The 20,510-nt window shown below is 44.1% G+C and overlaps 2 protein-coding genes across 2 annotated transcripts; both read right to left on the reverse strand.

Moving 5' to 3' along the window:
- Positions 1-293: 293 nt before the first annotated feature.
- On the reverse strand, positions 294-8,966 carry LOC130191639 (protein PIMREG-like). The gene is made up of 6 exons (XM_056411294.1): positions 8,961-8,966; positions 6,668-6,769; positions 5,458-5,790; positions 5,017-5,324; positions 4,825-4,920; positions 294-1,277 (listed from the first exon to the last, which is right to left on the reverse strand). Exons 1-6 carry the CDS (start codon positions 8,964-8,966, stop codon positions 1,118-1,120), a joined length of 1,005 nt encoding a protein of 334 aa, XP_056267269.1. The 3' UTR covers positions 294-1,117.
- A 356-nt stretch (positions 8,967-9,322) lies between these two features.
- tmigd1 (transmembrane and immunoglobulin domain containing 1) lies at positions 9,323-19,775 on the reverse strand. The gene is made up of 7 exons (XM_056409497.1): positions 19,724-19,775; positions 12,662-12,700; positions 11,552-11,636; positions 11,128-11,418; positions 10,035-10,322; positions 9,830-9,933; positions 9,323-9,709 (listed from the first exon to the last, which is right to left on the reverse strand). Exons 3-7 carry the CDS (start codon positions 11,613-11,615, stop codon positions 9,698-9,700), a joined length of 759 nt encoding a protein of 252 aa, XP_056265472.1. The 5' UTR covers positions 11,616-11,636; positions 12,662-12,700; positions 19,724-19,775; the 3' UTR covers positions 9,323-9,697.
- Between the last annotated feature and the right edge of the window lie 735 nt (positions 19,776-20,510).

Here is a 20,510-nt window from a genome sequence, read left to right on the forward strand (position 1 = left end):
AATGTCTATCCCAATGACCTTTAACCTCTCAAATGTAATCAGGTTATCCTTTAGTCCAAATGGAAATCTGAACCAGATTTGAGGACAATTTCTTTCAGGTGTTCCCGAGTGATCGTTTTCATGAGAATGGACCGGACCCACCACATGGGTTCATATGGACGGACACCCCAAAAACATAATGGATGTGAGCACAGCTGTTGCAGGAATGGAGGTATAAAAAGACAAAACTTTTGGGTTGTTGAAACTTCAGTTTTATTGTGACCCCCCCCCCCCCCCCCCCACACACACACACATCTAGGCGCAACATCTCTCTTTATCTGGTTACTGCAGAAAAGGGGTACCGATACATCGTAATGGCAGAGAGGGGAAACGTATCACAACACTAATAGCCTGCTGGATATGGCTTTATAACATAATCATAACATCAGGTCACAAGTCTTAACATCTTAACCCATTACATTTTTTATGTATAAAGTAATAATGCATGAATAGTCCACGGGCAGTTAGAAGTGTGAACCCCTGCCTCAAGGAAAAATATGAGGAAAAGGAAACGTTCACTCAAATACTATGATATAAAAAAGAGTCCCTTCACATTTTGGCATTATCAAATGACATTTTAAAAAAGGACTAACAAATATTAGTAACATTATTGCATATGTATAAAGGACAGGAAAATGCATTTCCCATCCGTCAGTAACTTTAGTGTTGGTTCTGAAATACAATGTTTTTCTTATAAAGATAATTATAAAAACTAGAAAAAAGAGATAATACAAAACTATAATATTAGTATCTGGAAAATGTAACTTATACATTTGGTTGTAGCAGCTAAGAGAGGAACATATACAATACAGAAACCCTTTGGTAGCTACAATGAGGATATTTGACCCACACGAGCTAACCTGAGACGTGCAAACACACAAGAATCCCTCGAGTGTTACACACGTGTGTATACGAGAAAAGAAAGACAAGCTGCCATGTAACAGTCTCCCAGTATCATACCGACAACACTACAAGTAAAATGTAACTGATACCTCAATAAAGATAAATGTGAAACATGGCTACCAAAAGGTCCTGTGTCCTACACACACACACACACACACACACACACGCACGTAGTTCAGGTGGGTTTGTGAATGGTGCTCACGGCCGTGTGGGCCCAGCCTCCCAGGGTGTTGGAGAGGTTCGCGGCTCGCCGTGTGAGGTTTGAGCGACTGAGTTTACCGCTGGGGTCCAACTTCCTCATCACTGCTCCTCCAGAACATTCCCTTGTACTGGTTCTGCAAAGAGAGAGAAAGAGAGAGAACGACTGCAAGTGTTATTAAAATGTCCAACGGCTTCATCAATTTACTTTAAGTTTATCTAAAAAAAAAAATACAGTTACAGGGCTCCAAACTGCGACCAAATGGTCGCATTTTGCGCCTAAAATTAGACACAGTGCGAGTAAATTTTTCATCAACTCGCGCATTTGCGACCAGTAAATTAGCAGATTTCTTTTTTTTGTTATTAAATATTTTTGTTGTTTACAAACTTGTTCTACACTTCAGCCCACTATAGTTAGCGGTAATGCCTGAATGACTGGTTTGCTAACCGACATTAACTCCAGAAGAAGAAGAAAGGAGACGAAAACCGAAGAAGAAGAAGGCTGGCCTGTGTGTGAGAGGGGGGGGGGCTAATGTGTGAAAAGAGGCGCACCGCAACGGAGACACAACGAGGGCGAGGGCCGCAGAGTGAGAGGTCCACGAGGGGATCCTCACCACCGAGCGGCGTCCCCGTCCCCCGAGTTGAATCTCTGGGTCAACTCAGCCGACTCTCACATGTCTGAGCCCTTATAGACTGATGCTCACGGTAAACGCATTCGATCTGGAGCGCGCGAGGGTTTTGATAACGTTAGCGGAAGGATTTAAGTGACAACATCCGGTTTTGCAAAGTTAGCGGAAAGAACCACGTGAAACAACATCCGTTTATCAAAATAAGATGTCGACAAATCATACACTAACATATAAAAGTAAACAATGAACTGATGTTGTATCTTTATAGATAGTTTCTGAGATTTAGCTTAAATTATGCTAACATTAAAATGTTTACTGTACCAAGGAAGAGTTTATAAAAATTAGTCAGTCTTTTGTATGTTAAGAAAAGTCCTGTATATAGATTTCCCCAAGAGTTCCAGGAAATGAATGATGCAGATGTGTTCCATACATATCTGAAATCCTAATAGCAATCAAACAATTTTAATGTATCAATTAGGAAATTTTTCAAAGTAAAAGTTCTAAATGTTTAAAGAAATCGGTAATTTCTTTAATGTTTGAGTTGCTTTATATATGTATTTCCTCATAGTCCTAGGCAATAATGCTACACAATAAATAGAATGCTTCAATCAACACCGTGATCGGTGATTGGTATTATCGGATCGGCAGATACTGATTTCAGTGATCGGTATTATCGGTGATCGGCAGATACTGATTTCAGTGATCGGTGATCGGCACCAAAAACCTGATCGGTGCATCTCTAGAAACCAACAAATGTTTTGATTGGCCACATCGAAGTGCAACATGCACATGCTCACGGTATGTTTTCTCTTCAAATATGTTTAAACTCAATACAGTAACTTCTGAAGAGTTCTCTGTTGTGAATGTTTTGCAGTTCATGAAGGCAAACAGGCATAAGATTGTATATTGTCAAATTATTTATCAGTAATACAGTAAAAATGATGGGAAAACTTTGCAAGTTGGTTTATAGTGTGTCAGGGTTTTTCCTGCAGAGAAAATTTGGGCGCCTAAGCCGTTTTCCGGCGCCTATGACAAATCCCGCGCCTAAGGCAAAAAAAGTCTGCGTTGAAAAACAAAACAACTGTGTTCATCAGGTTCATGTCAGCGAATATGTTCTCAATAGTATGTTTCAAGGAGGTGTGCTCACCTGTGTGCGCGTATCACGGCAGAGCGGCCAGCTGCTGATCACGCACTCAATAGCTCGACTGTATGAATAGAAGGTGCGCGCATGGCGCGCAAAATTTTTTTTTGGGACCACCCAAGACCCATTTTGACCCAGGAAAAAGTGCGCCCCTAAATTTTCTGCTTGCGCCCCTAACATTTTAAGTTAGGAGCGACTGTGCTCCTAGTTAAAAAAGTTAGTCTGGAGCCCTGAGTTATAAAAGTTTTGGTTTTGGTTGTTACTTTTATTTTTAAAAGGGAGTTTGAGCTGCATTTTGTTTATGAAAAGGGGGCTTTAATATAGTTATAACCAAAATGAAAGCAATTGTTGACCTATCAGGGGACAATGTTTCTCAATGTTAAATCTAGTAACACGATGTTAAAGAGGCGCTTTGGTAGTACCATGTTGGTATATATTCATGACCTTGAATTTAGATTAAACACATTCAGATTATTACTTGCAGATAGCCTGGTGAGTACGAGAAAGCATGTCAGCTGATAAGGAGTCAATAAAGCAGTAAAGGAGTAAGGAAGTGACAGACAAGAGCATCCTTTTCCTGGACAATGCCAATAAATCACGAGTCACAAAAAGAGTCTTTTCATTGCAACAGGCCAGAGGCTTTCACAATCACACACACACAGCAGCACATGCCTTTCATTTCACACAATTAGTTCCACTCAGAGCACAGGTTTCCACAACTCAGCTGGTTTTTAGAAGCGTAATGTTTGGATGTGTGGGTTTACCTTCTTCCCTACTCCACAATTAGGGAATAGTTGAACCGCCTGTTGTAGAAGGAAAAGAAAACTTGAGGCCACATGTGAAGCAAACCGATAACAGACCACGGCGCCTCTTTATTATCTTGGCAGGGTTCTTACACATTTTGAACAATGGATCTCCAGGACTTTTCCATGACTTTAAAACAAATGTCCACGACTAAACTGAAAACTCGGTATAAACAGAACAAATTTAGAACATTTTGCGTATTGACAGCGTACGCCGGCTTATATTTTAAGCGTCTTTCTTTAAAAAACATAATAATTATTTCAAACTCGGCGTAAATAAACATGTGATTATAACACATTTCCATGACTTTTCCCAAACTTTTATGATTTAATTTTTTCCCATGACTTTTCCAGGCCTGGAAATTACCATTTTAAAATTCCATGACTTTTCCAGGTTTTCCACGACCGTACGAACCCTGTCTTTGGATTGGTCAAGACCCCGATTCAGCATTTTGAACGGCAACACAGGAAGTGATGTAAATCTGTCCTGCGACCTCTCTTTAGCACATTTCTGTTCTCTCTCTCTCTCTCTCTCTCTCTCTCTCTCTCTCTCTCTCTCTCTCTCTCTCTCTCTCTCTCTCTCTCTCTCTCTCTCTCTCTCTCTCTCTCTCTCTCTCTCTCTCTCTCTCTCTCTCTCTCTCTCTCTCTCTCTCTCTCTCTCTCTCTCTCTCTCTCTCTCTCTCTCTCTCTCTCTCTCTCTCTCTCTCTCTCTCTCTCTCTCTCTCTCTCCGCCCCTCAGTCCCCTTATCTGTCGAATACAGTTTCAAATCCAGCCGGGAAGAATGTGTGTCGGGGGAGGGGGAGGAGATCTGTCGGGGGACTCTCTGGCTGGGTGGGGTGATCATGCGTCTCTGTGGCCTCCTTTGTGCAGAATATTTTTGCAGAACAGAAAATAGAGCGATGGATTCCTCGAACACGCACAACACTCTCATTCACCTAAAAACAGCAACACGCATTCATTCACACGGACAGAAATGCCGTTATTCAGAATTACTCGCAAGGTAAAAAAACACTCAAAATGTAAAAGCCACTAAAATGAAAGAACAGCAATATTAAGAAACACCACACAATCAGTGGTTAATAGTGAATACTCAAAATGAAGATGCTCTACCTGTTGTCTCTGCCAATTATGTTGTCAAAGGCCTTGGACAGATGTTTGAGCCTCCTGATTCCACTGGACACCGACTCCAAATCGCTGTCAAACTTTCTGTTAAGGAAGAAAAACAAAACAGGTATCACATAAACCAGAGTAGCAGATAAAATTTTTAAAAAGCACGGTGTAAACGAATGTCAGGAGACTTACTTCCTCTGGTTCTGTGTGTTGGGAGAGGCAAAAGGACTTTGTAATGCAGCCATGCGGACCAGCTGCCTCCGTCCTCCTCCCTTTTTCACCCCTCGAACGCCAGACTCTGGAGTCCTTCTTCCTCTGGAGCCAGGGGTACGGCGGGGCGTCGCCGCTCGGCCGGGTGTGCGTCTGGGTGTTGCCGCTCGGCCGGGTGTGCGTCTCGGGGTGCGGGAAGTCGACGCGGCAGGTTCTTCCCCGTCACATGTCTGACCCGGGGTCGCCACCAAACACTCGTCACGTGAAAACTCTCTTGTCCTCTGCAGCCTCTGATTAAGGGAGGAAAAGGACACCGGATGATGAGGAGGGAGACACGAATACACACTGTGCTCGATTAGCATTCATGTTGGTCATAAACTGAATTAACAAAGTATGCACACAGGTTTCGGACCGAGAACCTACCTGATAGACTTCAGTAACGGAGTTCCGGGCGCTGCGCGTGAGCTTGCGGACTGCATTGGGCTTTGGCGGCTCTTTCTGGGTTTCCATAGGTTCCACAGTTTGATTTTCTGGGAGGGAGTTGGTCTGGACAGAACGCAGCGGGAGCCGCTTGCGCAAAGTCATCCGCAGAGAGTTCAGTGAAGATGAAGAGCGGAGCTTGCGGAAGCGGTCGGGGTCTTCCGGGGAGCTCTCCGCGTTGTCAGACTCATCCAGGACCGTATGCACTCGCCACAATCCCACGACGGCTTTACCTACTCCATCCATCACTGAAGATGTCATATTGACTGAGTTTACCTGCAAGAGGGGAGGGGAGATTAAGGACAACAATAAACACGCTGTTACAGCAGATTAGCATTACGCAACATCTTTGATAAGCAATTAATCATTTAACTGGAAAAAATACTCTGGTGTCAGCTTCTCAAATGTCAGGATTTTATTTTTCTCTATGTGATCATATGTTATGTGTTACATGCAGATTGAATTAATGCCTTTAGGACCATTCATTAGTCCAAAAAAGCGATTTGAATACTCACACATCACTAAAATTATGACGTGGTATTTATTATTAATGAATAGATGAGCCGAGGATGACAATGCCACACAAAACAGGACGTAATTCAAATAAAAAAGGGCCGATTAAAATTATAATATGAAAAACACGTAAAGTTTAACTCTTCACACTTTTTTAATAACAATATCAGAGTGAGTAAGTTGTGTTGTAAGAAAGTACTGCACAATTATCTGTTTATATGCGATTATTTCTGCGTGCTAAATGTTGATGAAGGACCGGAAGTGCCCCGTGAGAGTTAATCGTGTTAGTGAAAGCTTCGCGGCTATTGTTTAAATACGGACTTGTAGCTTTGCGGACTGACTTGTTTTATTTTACTTTCAAGGTTTTTCCAAAAACACAACCGGAAGGAGCAAATAACAGCGAACTAGTATATTCTTCGTCAAATCTTCCGGAAGGATAGTTAGGTTACTAAATGCAAACTCTTAACAACTAAACGAGTTCAAGAGATTGTCATTCACAAACAAGAGCGAGGATCGCAAACGCACCGTTAGTTTATCGTTGGCCGACGTCATTACGCCAGTTGGGCTTAGCTAATGTTATATAATGTAACGTTAGGTTAAACTATCAACTACCTGACCGGCTTTCTGTCCGCTGGCTCACCTCAAAGTACCAGTTGCGAGGATCTTCTTCTTCTTCAGCTGCGGCTTCTTTCTTCCACCGTTTGAATTTGGCGGTGGACCTCAGACCGCACGAAGCCACGCCCTTCAAGCCCACATAATGACGTCACACGTTATACGTAGGGGGGGGGGGGTTACGTCTCGGTGTGTGGGCTGGTTATCATAGGAGTCTATATGGTTATTATTATCATATTTGGAGACAAAAAATGACGTAATTAAAGATGACAGAAGTTGTTTTGTTTTGTTGTTGTTCGTTTGAAGCACTATTTTATTTGTTTACTTTTTACAGGGCAATGCACACCAATTAACAGTAAAACTGTAAGTGAGCAAGAGAGGCTACATTTTTAACTGCTGTCACAATTTTTTTGAAGGCAGCCTGAAATTACAAAATGTCCAATAACATAATGCAATTAAGATTCATTGTTAGATGGACGGTGACGTATGGATAAAAACTATTCACATATAAGGAAAAGAAAAGTGTACCTACAGTATGAGACACATAACATACATCAACACTAATAAGACAAATGCACATATACAACATTTTAATGTTTTGTACACGTTTTAGTTTCTATAAATCCGTGGGAAATTGAGACTTTCTTTGATTGCAGATTGATTGCATACATCTCTGTAATAAAAACGTAATCCTATCCTCATCACTATAATTTGGTGTTTTTATATTTAGTTTAATTGTCATTAGTATTGTGTATTGTGTATGCATATATGTTGTATATATACATATATATTTTATTTTATATTTTGCTTTGTATGCTTCTATATCTTTCATCCCTGTTTTTATATTTATTTTTTATTTTGTATTCATGTGTGTTTGGTTTATTGGTGCTGCTACTGCTACGACAAATTTCCCCTTGGGGATTAATAAAGTATATATCTATCTATCTATCTATCTAATATCACCATCGCCATGTCACAACTTTTCTGATATATCTCTCCAATGTCCACATTTTCTTTTGGCTATACCGTTATTTCAGATACAATCTCATGTAATCTGTCAAATAAAGATGATCTTTGTGAAGTTTATAATATTCAGTTTTATTACCAAAACATAACAAGTGGTCAATTTAGCACGTTTTTGGGCCAGTTGGTGTTGTTACTTGTATAATGACATTCTAAAAATATTTTGTCAATCGTATTGTACATCCACGAGGAAGACACCTTCCTTACCGATACACTGTGAAGCTCATCTCTTTCTCATGTTAATATTTCATTATTTCTTAATTTGCACATTTACACAGACATTCATTAATCAGGGATAGAGCATGGTTTAAAGTGAAGAGACCAGCAGGTGTTGCTACAGACCTGCATGTGAAAAAAAGCTTCCAAGCACCAGAGCTTTGGTCCACCTTTAGCCAGTGGTGATTTAATAAAGGCATTACCAAGCCTGCGCTCCAGTGTAAAATATACATAGATATATCAATAAACTAGCAAACATAACCAAAGCTTTGTGCAACATAAACAATATCATTTCTGCATGGAATTAGCAAACAGGAACTCTGACAATTTTCCGAGAAGCAATCACAACTTCACAGTATTAATAATTGCTGATCTTCGGACACAACATGTATAAACATAGGAAAGGACCACATAAGTAACTTCTTAACTATTCAAAGCTGCAAGCATAACCAGGCAGCTTCTTCCCCAAGTTAACACCTTCAGTTCAACTCGTCTTCAATAACACTCACACATGTGCAATCTGGTCCGACAGGTTACGATCCACGTTCCGTATTCCACCGTTTTATGTGAACTTTTTAAGTGGTTTTTTTATTGGTCAAATGCAACAATCTAGACCTTGACCCTCATGGTCGTCCCGTTCTCTTGTCTCACGAAGAGTAAATGTATAACATGATTTTAACAAGCCTTGATTGCATTGTTGAGTCAGAAGTTAAAGTTCATGTGGAATCTAGAGAACAAGGTAGGCGAGGAATTCGAAAAAGATATTAACCAGAAACAGGCAGAAGTGCATCGCACTGTGAAAAGTGACTCGTTTAAGGATGCTCTGAAGGTCATATTGAAGGTCATCGCCCTGCTGTGATCCAAAGATCATTACAACTGATAGCATGCTACATTTTGGAAGATTACCAAAAAAAACAAAAAAACCTCTTTGGTCTATTTGGTTTATTGCAAATATTTAAATAAGAAGGCTCTCACGTCTGTACGGTAAACATCTACTGCCAGCCGCCGGTTCGCTTAGCTTAGCACAAACACAACTAGTGGATATACCTACCTGGCTTTGTCCAAAGACAACATCCACATACCTGCATCTCTCATGACTATTTAAATTTAAGTTCAATCTTGTTTAACTTCTGCAAAATCCTGAATGAGTTTTCCCACCAGGATAGGTTGAGTCAAGTCTCTGTGTTAACATGCTAGCTGTCCCCTAGCTTCAGATTTGACAGTCACATAAAGTAAGGAGGTAAAGGTAAAGGAGTGCAATTGGGCTTCAAACGCTCAGCATGCAAGAAAAAAAATCAACCAAAAATTCTCAAAACGACAAAATATTTGCCTTCGGGTCAATTTGACCCGATTCAATGTTTAATGTCGGTGTTCTTTCGGTCGTCAACAAACAAACATAAAGTGCCTCACACTTAAACTTGGAAAACAATATTAATTCTAATAATTTTCTGGAGATTTTAATAGCTGGGGTCAAATTGACCCCAAGGGTAAAATATGTCAGTAAATATAAAGGTAACAGGAGGGTGAAACATTGAATCGGGTCAAATTGACCCGAAGGCAACAGGAGGGTTAAGAAAATATAAAATATGATAAAATTGGATTGTCTCCGGCACGCAAAAGTAAAGTAGAAAGAAGAATAGTGCCAACTGTTCCAATGAAAGCAGTCAACGCTCGTTCCAAAAGGTGTTAAAAAACTTCCAGATGCCACCATACGCTAACGTGCATCGTTGACATCATCCTCATCATCCTCATCCTCATCATCGTCGTCGTCGTCGTTGTTTATACATACAGTTTACTGGTAATGTCAGCTGGGCTCGACCTACTTGCAGCACTGTCAAAAGAGAAATGAAGCATGAGGAGGTTCACTCTGTAGTCAGGGTCAGTCTCGTGCTGTATAGTGCAGTGTGTGTGTGTGTGAGTGTGTGTGTGTGTGTGTGTTTGTGTGTGTTACCTTTGTAATTCTGTTCCACCGAGAGACAACAGCGAACAGCACAGTGGCGCACACCACCACTATCCCTGCTACCATGGGCATCAGTGGGAACTTAAATGTCTTTTCTACGGATGAAGAGGAGGACGATGATCAACCCCAACTTCTGTCCCCACTCACTGATTCATTATTTCAATTTTTTTACTCTACACCGATCGCATGAGCTGACCTGTTACCGTGACACTGAACCGCTTGCCGTATTCGCCGTAGAGAGGAGACGTTGCCGTGCACCGGTATGTGCCTTCGTGCACGCTCTTCTCCACGCCGGCGGCGGCGAGCTGGCTCGCGAAGCCGTCGACGGCCAACGAGAAGCCGCCCGCCGACAGATCCACCGCGCTTCCATTCAGGGTCCAAGACACGGACGAGACGGGAGGGTTGGCCAAGATATCGCACCGCAGGACGAGCTCGGCCTCTTCTTCCACTGCGACGTCCTCGGACCCCGAGAGCTGCGGGTGATCTGAAGAGCAACGCCACCTCATGTCAATCGGGCGGTTAGAGTGAGATCTTTTGGGGATGGTGGCATTAAAGGGAAAGTCAAGGGATCGTCCGAGTCCTTTGAAGACCCTAAATATATGTACAAAGTTTCATGGCGGTCCATTTAATAGTTATACTTCATTACATTATATTTAGCTAACGCTTTTATCTAAAGCGACTTACACTCATGTTACATTGATACACCATAGATGCAGCTACAAGGAGTATTTCATGGTTAAGTGCAGGGGTCCCCAAACTTTTTTCTGAGAGGGCCACATAACGTTACTTACTTACGTACTTAGTTAGTATCGCTACACCGTGCAGCGTGACAGCAGCAGATGTAGCGGACTAACATTCAAGCTAACCTAACTTCCCAAACGCTGTGGACATCTGAACGCTGATTGGCCGAGACGCGACACGTCCCATCAAAGATGTTTTATTGCGAAGAGCACCACTCCACATTTTCTCCGCGTCTCACTGCAATCTCAACGGCAGCGGGCCGGGTGAAAAAAATAATAAATCGGAACGCGTCTCTGGTATTGTTCAGGGGGCCGGGTCACATGTGGAGGCGGGCCGGATTCGGCCCACGGGCCGTAGTTTGGGCACCACTGGTTAAGTGTCTTGCTTAAGGACACATTAGGGCTAGGGCGGGGATTGAACCGCCAAACCCCTGATTGAAAGATGCTAACCCACAGATTGAAAGATGAAAATAACCTAATAGCTAAATGTCAGTTATTAGTTGCTATATTTAACACAATTCCGATGTTTCCCGTGATGGGGTTCCTCACATGTGACATTCAGGGTGACGGAGGCCGTGACCGTGGCGTTTTTGCTCAGGTGGCAGCTGAACGTGGCCCCGTCGTCGTCGTGGACGACGGGCGTGACGCACACGCTGCTGCGACCCTTCCTGTTTCCTTCCCTCAGACTGACGACGGCGCCGTTCCTCAGCCAGACCAGATCGTCGTCAACCGGAGCGTCGTGGCCGCCGTCAGGCCGACACACCAGAGACACGGACTTCTCCAGCTCCGTCTCTATGACGCCGTCGGCGTTGACTGCCGGGACGGACTGGATCTCGACACCTTAGGAAATGAAACGGGGGAGAGAGAACGTCTAATGGATGGCTGAGTGAAGCAGTGAAAGCTCAGATTGCACAAAAGTGTCGACGAAAAATACATTAAAATCTTTTACTCGGATAATTTCCAGATGGCTTACCGGATGTCTGGGTTGCACAGAACAGGAGCAAATGAAAAAGAAGTGGTCTGGATGTCATCTTCATTTTACTCTTTCTTGGATAAACCTGAAGGAGAGGAAAAGATCATCAGAAAGAGCAAACATATACAGAGTTTATTAAAATATTAATTGAATATAGATTCACCGAGATTTCCGCTCTTTTTTTGGTGATCAAATCTTTTATTGGTTTTCGAGATATGCACATGCAAAGGAAAATATGTACACATTGTACGTAGACAAAGGTACTCAGACAAAAACATTAAAAATAAATGCAATACAAATAAATTAAAAATAAATAAAATAAAAAATCCCGCTCTTAACGTCATCAAAATGAATTCAATCTATATAATTTTTTTTTCTTTAAATCTGCTTCTAGGACTTCGTTTTTTTTTATCAAGAACTATAAATTGTTGTCGAACTTGCCTTGCCTGATTATTCTCAAATGTTTTTTCCCACCTCGTTAGCCTTCCAATATCTGTGACACAAACAGCACTTAACATATTATTCTTTTATTTAGAATTTTTTATCCTCAGTAAAAAATGTTTTACAATTTACTTCCTCTGTTTCAGTCGATCTAAGTTTCTTTGCAGGCCAAACCTCACAATTAGAGAAAACTGGATCAAATAATTTACATTTTGAGTAACACGATGACGATGGATTGTCAAGAAAAGGCCGTTTGCAAGAAATTGTTGTTTAAAACATAAATAAACTCCCGATATTCTTCTTATAAAGCTGATACAATTTGTGGTTTCAAACATTTACATCCAAGTGAGATCTTTATAAGATCTTTTAGCATTAAAGAACATTTCCAATAAATTGTTCTTATATTGAGTGTTTGTTTGTGATTCCGAGAATTAAATGTATAAAAACCTTCTCATTGGAAGAGATTGTTATATAAATGCGGTCCATGTTTCCTAAAAACAGACAGTTTATTTTACAGTTTGCTTCAAAACAAACAATATGAGTTACTATCACTTCCAGAAACACAGGACCAAATGCTTTGCCTTTATACCCGTACAATAAACTTTTGAAATAAACTAAATAAAATGTAGCTTTTATTTATAATAGCTTGCACATGAAAGAAGCTCTTACCCAACAACGACTTCTTATTTTTGGTCTTTGCGATGTTCCCTGTGTGTGACATGAGACTGTGAAGCACTGCTCATCTAAAGTGGCTCTTATATACTTCACATACTTTTATAACTTCCTTCACTTTTCTGTATGACTCTCATCATCCTTCTTTCCACTTCCTGCAAAAAAAAACTTTCAGTACCCACCCCTGATTTTTTACTTTTTTTTTTTTATTGTTTCCATACTTATAATGTGCAAACACAAGGACACCAGGTTTTATTGGCTGTAGTCATTACAATGGCACTAAAACTTCTAGGGTGTGGATCTCAGGATGAAATTACACATTTTACGGGCTCTTTTCATATATGCTTTTAGTAGTTAAAGGCTTTAAAGCCCTGAAGACATTGATAATGCTATGTTCTAATTTATTTGGCAATTGTAGACATTTGTTGACGGGGCGAGTCACTGTCCATAAATCTTCTATGTTTCGCTTTATTGTATTATATTTTCATTCCATTGTATTTTATCGGCAAAATCCCATCATCTATATTTCCTTATGTCCTAATGTGAGGAGAGAACAGTGTTCCAGTTATTTCCACCTAGACATGAACAATAAGTTTGTAATGTTATGTGTGCTATTAATATAAAATCCGGTGGTAAAACAGTATCTTATATAAAAAATAAGAACAATATCCAGCATACCAAAGCTTTAACATTTAACATCCTCTGATAAAAGTTACCAGTGGAGAAAATTAAAAAAAACTTTTTGCAAGAACAATACTTATTATATAAATAATAATAATAATAATAAATAATAATTCCATTTTATTCTACGTTGTACTTTTTTGCTATCAAATGTGCCTAGTTTGTTTACATATAAGCATACATTATATTATCAAACTTGATTGATTGCAATAGACTGCAGAAGTAAAGTAAAAAGAAAAGTCCTGAATTCTTACGTAAATTAATAATCAACAAAGATTGTCATTTAAATAAACGCCTGTTGTTGTTTTTTATCACAAAAAAATACATGTAAGAGCATTTAATGGAGATAAGTATAGTAATGAATGATAGGCCAATCAGATTCACCATGTATTGCAACTGGTAACTATAAGTCTCAAATAAATGTAGTCAAATAAAGAGAACAATATAATACAGCTGAAATATAAAGTACCGAATGCTGGAAAAACACGTGTGCATTCCACCACTGCCAACAGCTCATTACATAGTTGAAATTAGTCTTACCAATTAATAATAAAATGCTGCTTTCAAGTTGCGATAGCATTAGTAATACATATTGTGGCACCCGGCGGGTGCCCCGTGACTGAGAAATAATAATTAAACTGTCCACACCCAATTTACCATCAAATGCAAAGTCTTTTATTTCCCAATACCAGAGGTTTAGTTCAATCGGGCGTATCGTCGTCTCCCCCACTTTCCTCTTGTGGGCTTCTGTCCTGTCTTTTATCTGCCACGTACCGGGTGGTGATTGGTTGCCGGCCCGTGCCTCCAATCACCCCCAGGTGTTTTCACTTTGTCGTCTGGCTGTCGGTGTTCCGTTGGCTCCTCTCTGGGCCGCAGTGGGGAAGTACAGGAACAGTCGGTATTTCCCATCCCTTACTTCCCTCGTGGTCTCGTCCGTGGCTGGCTGCCACACACCCCTCCTCAGCTCCAACCGGGAGGCGGGCGGCCCATCCCAAGGCGTCTCTCCGGGACATGGCATCCGCGTTCCCATGCGCGCCCCGGACCTGTGGACGACGGAGAAGGCAAAGGATTGAAGGGACAGGAACCAGCGAGTGACCCTGGCATTAGTTTCTTTGTTCCTTGACATCCAGACGAGAGGCGTGGTCCGTGACAAGGGTGAAGTGCCGTCCCAACAAATAATATTTTAACTCTTCCAACGCCCATTTAATGGCTAAACATTCTTTCTCGATCGTCGAGTAGTTTTGTTCTCGGGTAGCAGTTTTCTGCTGATATACGTAATGGGGTGTTCCTCCTTCTTGCAGCTGTGATAGAACGGCACCCACCCCTGTTTCCGATGCGTCTGTCTGGACGATGAGGGGTTTGGAGAAATCGGGGGTCACCAACACTGGTCCTGAGCAGAGCGCCTCTTTGAGCTCTTGGAATGCCTTCTCCGTCTCTTCTGTCCACAGGATCCGGTCGGCCAGCCGGCTCCTGGTGAGGTCCGTGAGGGTGCTGCGAGGGAGGAGAAATGGGGACAAACTGCGGTAATAGCTGGTGAGCCCCACGGTTCGCACCTGCTTTTTGGTTTGGGGCCGGGGCCAGTTTCGTATCGCCTCGACCTTGCCTGCCTGGGGTTTGACGCATCCACGCCCTATTGTAAACCCCAGGTAATCTGCGTCCCGGCGACACTTCTTGGGGTTGGCGGTCAGCCCGGCCCCTCTCAGGGCTCTCAGCACGGCGGTGACCTGCTGGAGATGGGTCCCCCACTCCTCCCCATGGATGACAATATCATCTATGTAGGCTGCTGCATATTTCTGGTGGGGCCGGAGGGCCGGTCCATCAGCCTCTGGAAGGTGGCCGGGGCTCCATGTAGGCCAAACGGGAGCATTAGGTAGTGGAACAACCCGTCGGGGGTGATGAAGGCGGTCTTCTCCCGGGCCGCTGGCATAGGGTACCTGCCAGTACCCCTTGGTCAGGTCTAGGGTGGTGATATATCGGCTGGTCCCCAGCCGCTCGATCAACTCGTCCACCCTAGGCATGGGGTATGCGTCGAACTTGGATATCAGGTTTAGTTGCCGGAAATCATTACAGAACCTGAGGGTTCCGTCTGTTTTGGGGACCAGCACAATGGGGCTACTCCACTCACTATGGGACTCTTCGATGATCCCGTTCTGTAACATCGTTTAACCTCTTGCCGACGGCTTCTCTCCGGCCTCCGGCCTCAGCTTTACCTTCTTCCCGGCTCGGTAATGATGTGATGTTCCAGAAGGTTGGTATGGCGGCTTCCGTGAGAACACATCTCTATGGCGGTCGATCAGCTCTCGGAGGTCCTGGCGTTGTCTCTCGGATAGCTGCTCGCCCATAGGTACCACTCGGCCTCCGTTTTTGACGGGCCTGGTGGGAGAGATACAGCACACACAGCCTCCCGGGCGACCCATTTTTTTAACAAATTGATGTGATATACCTTCTCTGGTGGTCTTCGCCCGGGCTGCCTAATGCGGTAGTTGACCTCTCCCACCTTTTCGATCACCCCGTGGGGCCGTGCCATTTGGCCAGGAACTTGCACTCCGAGGTGGGCACCAGCACCAACACTCTGTCTCCAACACCCGGGGCTGTGCGCTCCTGTTGTAGACACGGGCTTGGGCGGCCTGGGCGGCCTCCATGTGTTCTCTTACCACGGGCCATATAGTGGCCATTCTCTCCTGTACCTCCTCCACGTGTTCCACCAGGGTCCGATGGGGTGAGGGTTGTTGCTCCCAGGCTTCTTTGGCCAGGTCTAGGAGTCCTCTGGGTTGTCTCCCGTATAGCAGCTCGAAGGGAGAAAATCCTGTGGAAGCCTGGGGCACCTCACGAATGGCAAACATTAGGTGTGGTAAGAGCTGATCCCAATTCCTTCCATCCGCGTCGATAACTTTCCTCAACATCTGTTTTAGGGTCTGGTTGAAGCGCTCTACCAGCCCGTCAGTCTGAGGGTGGTATACTGACGTTCTCAACTGGGTAATGTTCATGACTCGGCATAGGTCTTTCATGATTCGGGACATGAAGGGGGTGCCTTGGTCTGTTAATATTTCCTCGGGGATGCCTACCCGTGAAAACATTAGCATTAGCTCGCGAGCTATTCCTTGGAGGCCATGGTGCGAGGGGAATTGCTTGGTACCTGGTGGCGTAGTCTAGGACTACTAGGATGTATTGGTGTCCTCGGGCACTTTTGGCAGTGGCCCGACCAGGTCCATCCCTATTCGACTAAACGGCGGCAATTATAGGCAAGGGGACTAGGGGTCGCGGTGATGGGGTCTGGGTGCCACCTGTTGGCACTCGGGACAGCTCCGGCAGTACTCTTCTACGGCTTTCTTTATGCCTGGCCAGTAAAACCTGGCTTTAATCCTCTCTAGGGTTTTCTCTACTCCTAGGTGGGCTCCGAGCTGGTGAGTGTGAGCTAAGCGCAGCACCGTGGGGATAAATGGCCGTGGTACTAACAACAAGTCACTAGTTCCGGAGGCTTTCCGGACAACCTGGTATAATAATGCATTTTTAATGGCAAAGTGAGGATATACACGTTGTCTCACCCCTTCGACGAGTCGCCCGTCGATCACAGAGACTTGCTGCAGAGCGCTGGTGAGGTTGACATCCTCGAGCTGGGCAGAGCCGAATCTGTCGGCTAGAGGCTCAGCCCTTGGGCCCACGTCGGTGTCGTTGTTGAAGGAACATGTCCCATTGGTCGGCTTCCTCTCTGCTGAAGCGTCTGCCTCTTCCTCGGGGTTCCTTTCCTTCCCTCGTCTCCCCGGTCCCTCTTCCTCTTCCGCCACTACCTCCCGGTGCTGGACTCTCCTTCTGAGATGGGGTCGGTGGAGCCTTGGTCGACGTCCTGCACCGCACAGAGGCGGGGTGCCGAGTGGCGCTGCCTGGGAGGCGGGGCCGAGGGCCTCGGGCCTTCCGCGGCCCTCCTGGCCAGGCGCAGCCACAGCTGTCTGAAGAGGGGAAGTCCCGCCCGATGAGCACGGCTACTGGTAGGCCTGGGCGGTGCCCAGTATGTTCCCTTTATTGTTTTAACGTGATGTTTGTAGTGGGGTACTGACGGTGCTCGCCATGTATACACGTGACACTCAGTGTGTCTCCCAGGAGAGGGGTCTGGGCGAACTCCGGTCGCACCAAGCGTCACCACTTCGGAATCTATCAGGGCGATGGCGTCTAGCCCGTTAGCGGTGACCGGAGTCGGTGAGTCCCGTCTCTTCTGCCCAGCCTGTGGTTAGTAACCCATAGGGTCGTCCGGCGGGTTTCTCGCTGGTGGCGAGACCATGTGCACATCACCCTTCTGGGGACAGTTCCAGGCGATGTGGCCTCCTCCCTTTTCGTAACACCTTCGGTGGTCGGGGTTGGTGGGGCCGTCTCCATGGTGTTTCCTGTGTAGGTCTCACGACGGGCCCCTCCTCGGGCTGTCGCTTGGGGCGCTTCTGTATTTCCCAGCCGTCCACTGCGCAGTACTCCTGGGTGGCCTGGTACCCTTCCAGCAGATCCACCAGCTGGTCCACGCTCTGGGGATTCTGTTGACACACCAATTTCTTGGCGTCGTAGGGAAGTGACCTCATGAATCGGTCCATGATGATCCGTTCGATGGGAGTGAGGGTTTTGGCTCTGAGATCAGCCAAGCATTGGTAAGCCTCACTAGCTCATGCATCTGTGCTCGAGGGTGACTGTGGGGTCGAATACCCACTCGTGGTAACGCTGGGCTCGGGTGATCAGTGTAAACCCATGGCGTTTCAAAATTTCCCGTTTTAGGGTGTCAAAAGTGGTAAGGGGGTCAGTGGCTACGTCCTGGTAGGTGGTCTGCGCTATGCCTGACAAAAATGGGCTAATCAGTCCTACCCATTGGTCGATAGGCCACTCTTCTCTGACCGCGGTCCTCTCAAAGGTTAGCAGGAAGACCTCAATGTCATCCGCGGGGGTCTGCTTGGTGAGGAAGCGTGCGGGGTGGACCCGGCGGTCCCTCTCATAGCCAGCCTGCTCCTCCTGGGCTTCGTAACGCTCCGTGAGTTGGGTCCGCAGAAGCTCGGTGGTTTGCTGCTGCACCAGCAGGGTCTGGTCGTGGCGCGTCTGCTGCTGTTGATTGTTAACTATGAGCTGTTGATTGTTAGCCACGAGTTGTGCAATCAGCGCCGTTAAATCCTTTGATTCCATTGTAGTTGGGGGGGTTTAATCATTATCTTCAGTCAGAATGCGATGCCCGCATTCTCCACCATATGTGGCACCAGGGTGCCCGTGACTGAAATTAATAATTAAACTGTCCACACCCAATTTACCATCAAATGCAAAGTCTTTTATTTCCCAATACCAGAGGTTTAGTTCAATCGGGCGTATCGTCGTCTCCCCCACTTTCCTCTTGTGGGCTTCTGTCCTGTCTTTTATCTGCCACGTACCGGGTGGTGATTGGTTGCCGGCCCGTGCCTCCAATCACCCCCAGGTGTTTTCACTTTTGTCGTCTGGCTGTCGGTGTTCCGTTGGCTCCCTCTCTGGGCCGCAGTGGGGAAGTACAGGGAACAGTCGGTATTTCCCATCCCTTACTTCCCCTCGTGGTCTCGTCCGTGGCTGGCTGCCACAATATTAAGACAATAGAACATATCAGGGGTCGTTATTCTGCATAGTCAGTACTTTTCATTTTGATACTTGAAGTGCATCCTGCTGACTTATAGAACCACACCTCATTGAATATTGAAATTTAAAGGATCTGAGTTCAAAGAGAGCGAATACTGGACTTACATTTGCCAGGTTTGACCCAAATATGACAAATATTAACAAGTTAGTCCATATACTATATACTATATACCATGTACAGACCAGATACTTGACATGTTAAGTTGTTGCTGGTTTTCCCTGAGTGGTCGATTCATTTGCCAGCCAGCCACCACCGTGTGTGACCTTTCACCTTTGTGTAGAGCATGTGCAAAATACTTCGTTGTTAAGTTACTAAACTAATGAGTAATACAACAGGTACATTCTTTTGTAGAACAGTGCTCAGAATGGTCCAACGGGAGTATTTCTTTGGTTTATGTATGACCTGTTTACAAATGGCGCTTCATGAAATAAACTCAATGTGTGGCATTTTTTAATGGCACGCAACATTTTTATGTCATAATTATGTATTTTGTCAATTATATATATATTATTTGACACATAAAAAAAAATTGTCATTATTTTCATAATACATTTCTGATTTTTCCAGAGGGCTCGAGCTTTGTTGTCGTTCTATCTGCGTGAAGTAATCGGTAGCTTTCAACGCAATATGCTTTCAACTTAAAAAAGAAATAATTGAAAATAACATGCTATGTGCTCCCGAAATGTTCTACCTTACCGCTTGTTCACACAAAACCCCATACAAACTGGACGCTTTGCAACTCTACATACCCTTTGGTGGCGATGGGATGAAGAAGAGGCGATCTGGATGTGATGAAGAGGAGTAGAGTTGTGATGAGCTCAACCTGGGCACTGCACATGAGGACCGGAGGTGAAAGGGATGGAGGAGGGTGCAACGATTTCGCCCTAAAATTACCTTAAAATATACAATTTTCCAGCAGGGACATGATTGGCTGATGAACATTTTTGGTTAGAAGAGCGAACGCCCCATAACGAGTTGATTTACGAATAAGAACTGGGAATGAATAGCATTAAGATACAGTCTTTATTGATTATTATTATTACTTTTATATAATATGCAGTTCCCTTATATAATTACGACCGGTCTTTACCACAATCACACACGTTAGGCTTTTTAAAGTGATAAACCTCAATCTGACAAACCCTTTTTTTTTGCAGTGTGACAGCTTCTACTTATACTCTCAAAAAAAAAAAAAAAAAAAAGAATAGAAATCTCTATTGTGTTTTTGACTAAGCATAAAAAAAGCACTTTGTATTCGTCATGCCACCTTCAAACCTCCAACTTCTTTCTCTCTGCCCATGAATTAACATTTGAGAGAGGGAATTTTATTACATATACACACACACACTCACACACAAATACACAAACTCACACACAAACATTTTCAGCTGTGATTTGGACCTCTATTGGCCATGCGGTTTTTTACAAATCATGCACGTCCCCGAGACTCCTTTCTGCATAAATATCAGTGATTTAATTGCTACTGTTGCTAAGTTACAGTCACTCATTAACATATAAGTCACGGGTACCTGTAGA

The sequence above is a fragment of the Pseudoliparis swirei genome, chromosome 3 (genome assembly GCF_029220125.1).
Source record: "Pseudoliparis swirei isolate HS2019 ecotype Mariana Trench chromosome 3, NWPU_hadal_v1, whole genome shotgun sequence".
In the NCBI taxonomy this organism is placed as follows: domain Eukaryota; kingdom Metazoa; phylum Chordata; class Actinopteri; order Perciformes; family Liparidae; genus Pseudoliparis; species Pseudoliparis swirei.

Coding starts and splice junctions, on each gene's coding strand:
- tmigd1 (XM_056409497.1), bottom strand. CDS start 11,615: ATGAAGATGACATCCAGACCACTTCTTTTTCATTTGCTCCTGTTCTGT. Junction 11,419..11,551: donor CTGTGCAACCCAGACATCCG/GTAAGCCATCTG, acceptor TCATTTCCTAAG/GTGTCGAGATCCAGTCCGTC. Junction 10,323..11,127: donor CGTCACCCTGAATGTCACAT/GTGAGGAACCCC, acceptor GTTGCTCTTCAG/ATCACCCGCAGCTCTCGGGG.
- LOC130191639 (XM_056411294.1), bottom strand. Junction 5,791..6,667: donor CTCGCAACTGGTACTTTGAG/GTGAGCCAGCGG, acceptor CCCCTCTTGCAG/GTAAACTCAGTCAATATGAC. Junction 5,325..5,457: donor CCGTTACTGAAGTCTATCAG/GTAGGTTCTCGG, acceptor TCCCTTAATCAG/AGGCTGCAGAGGACAAGAGA.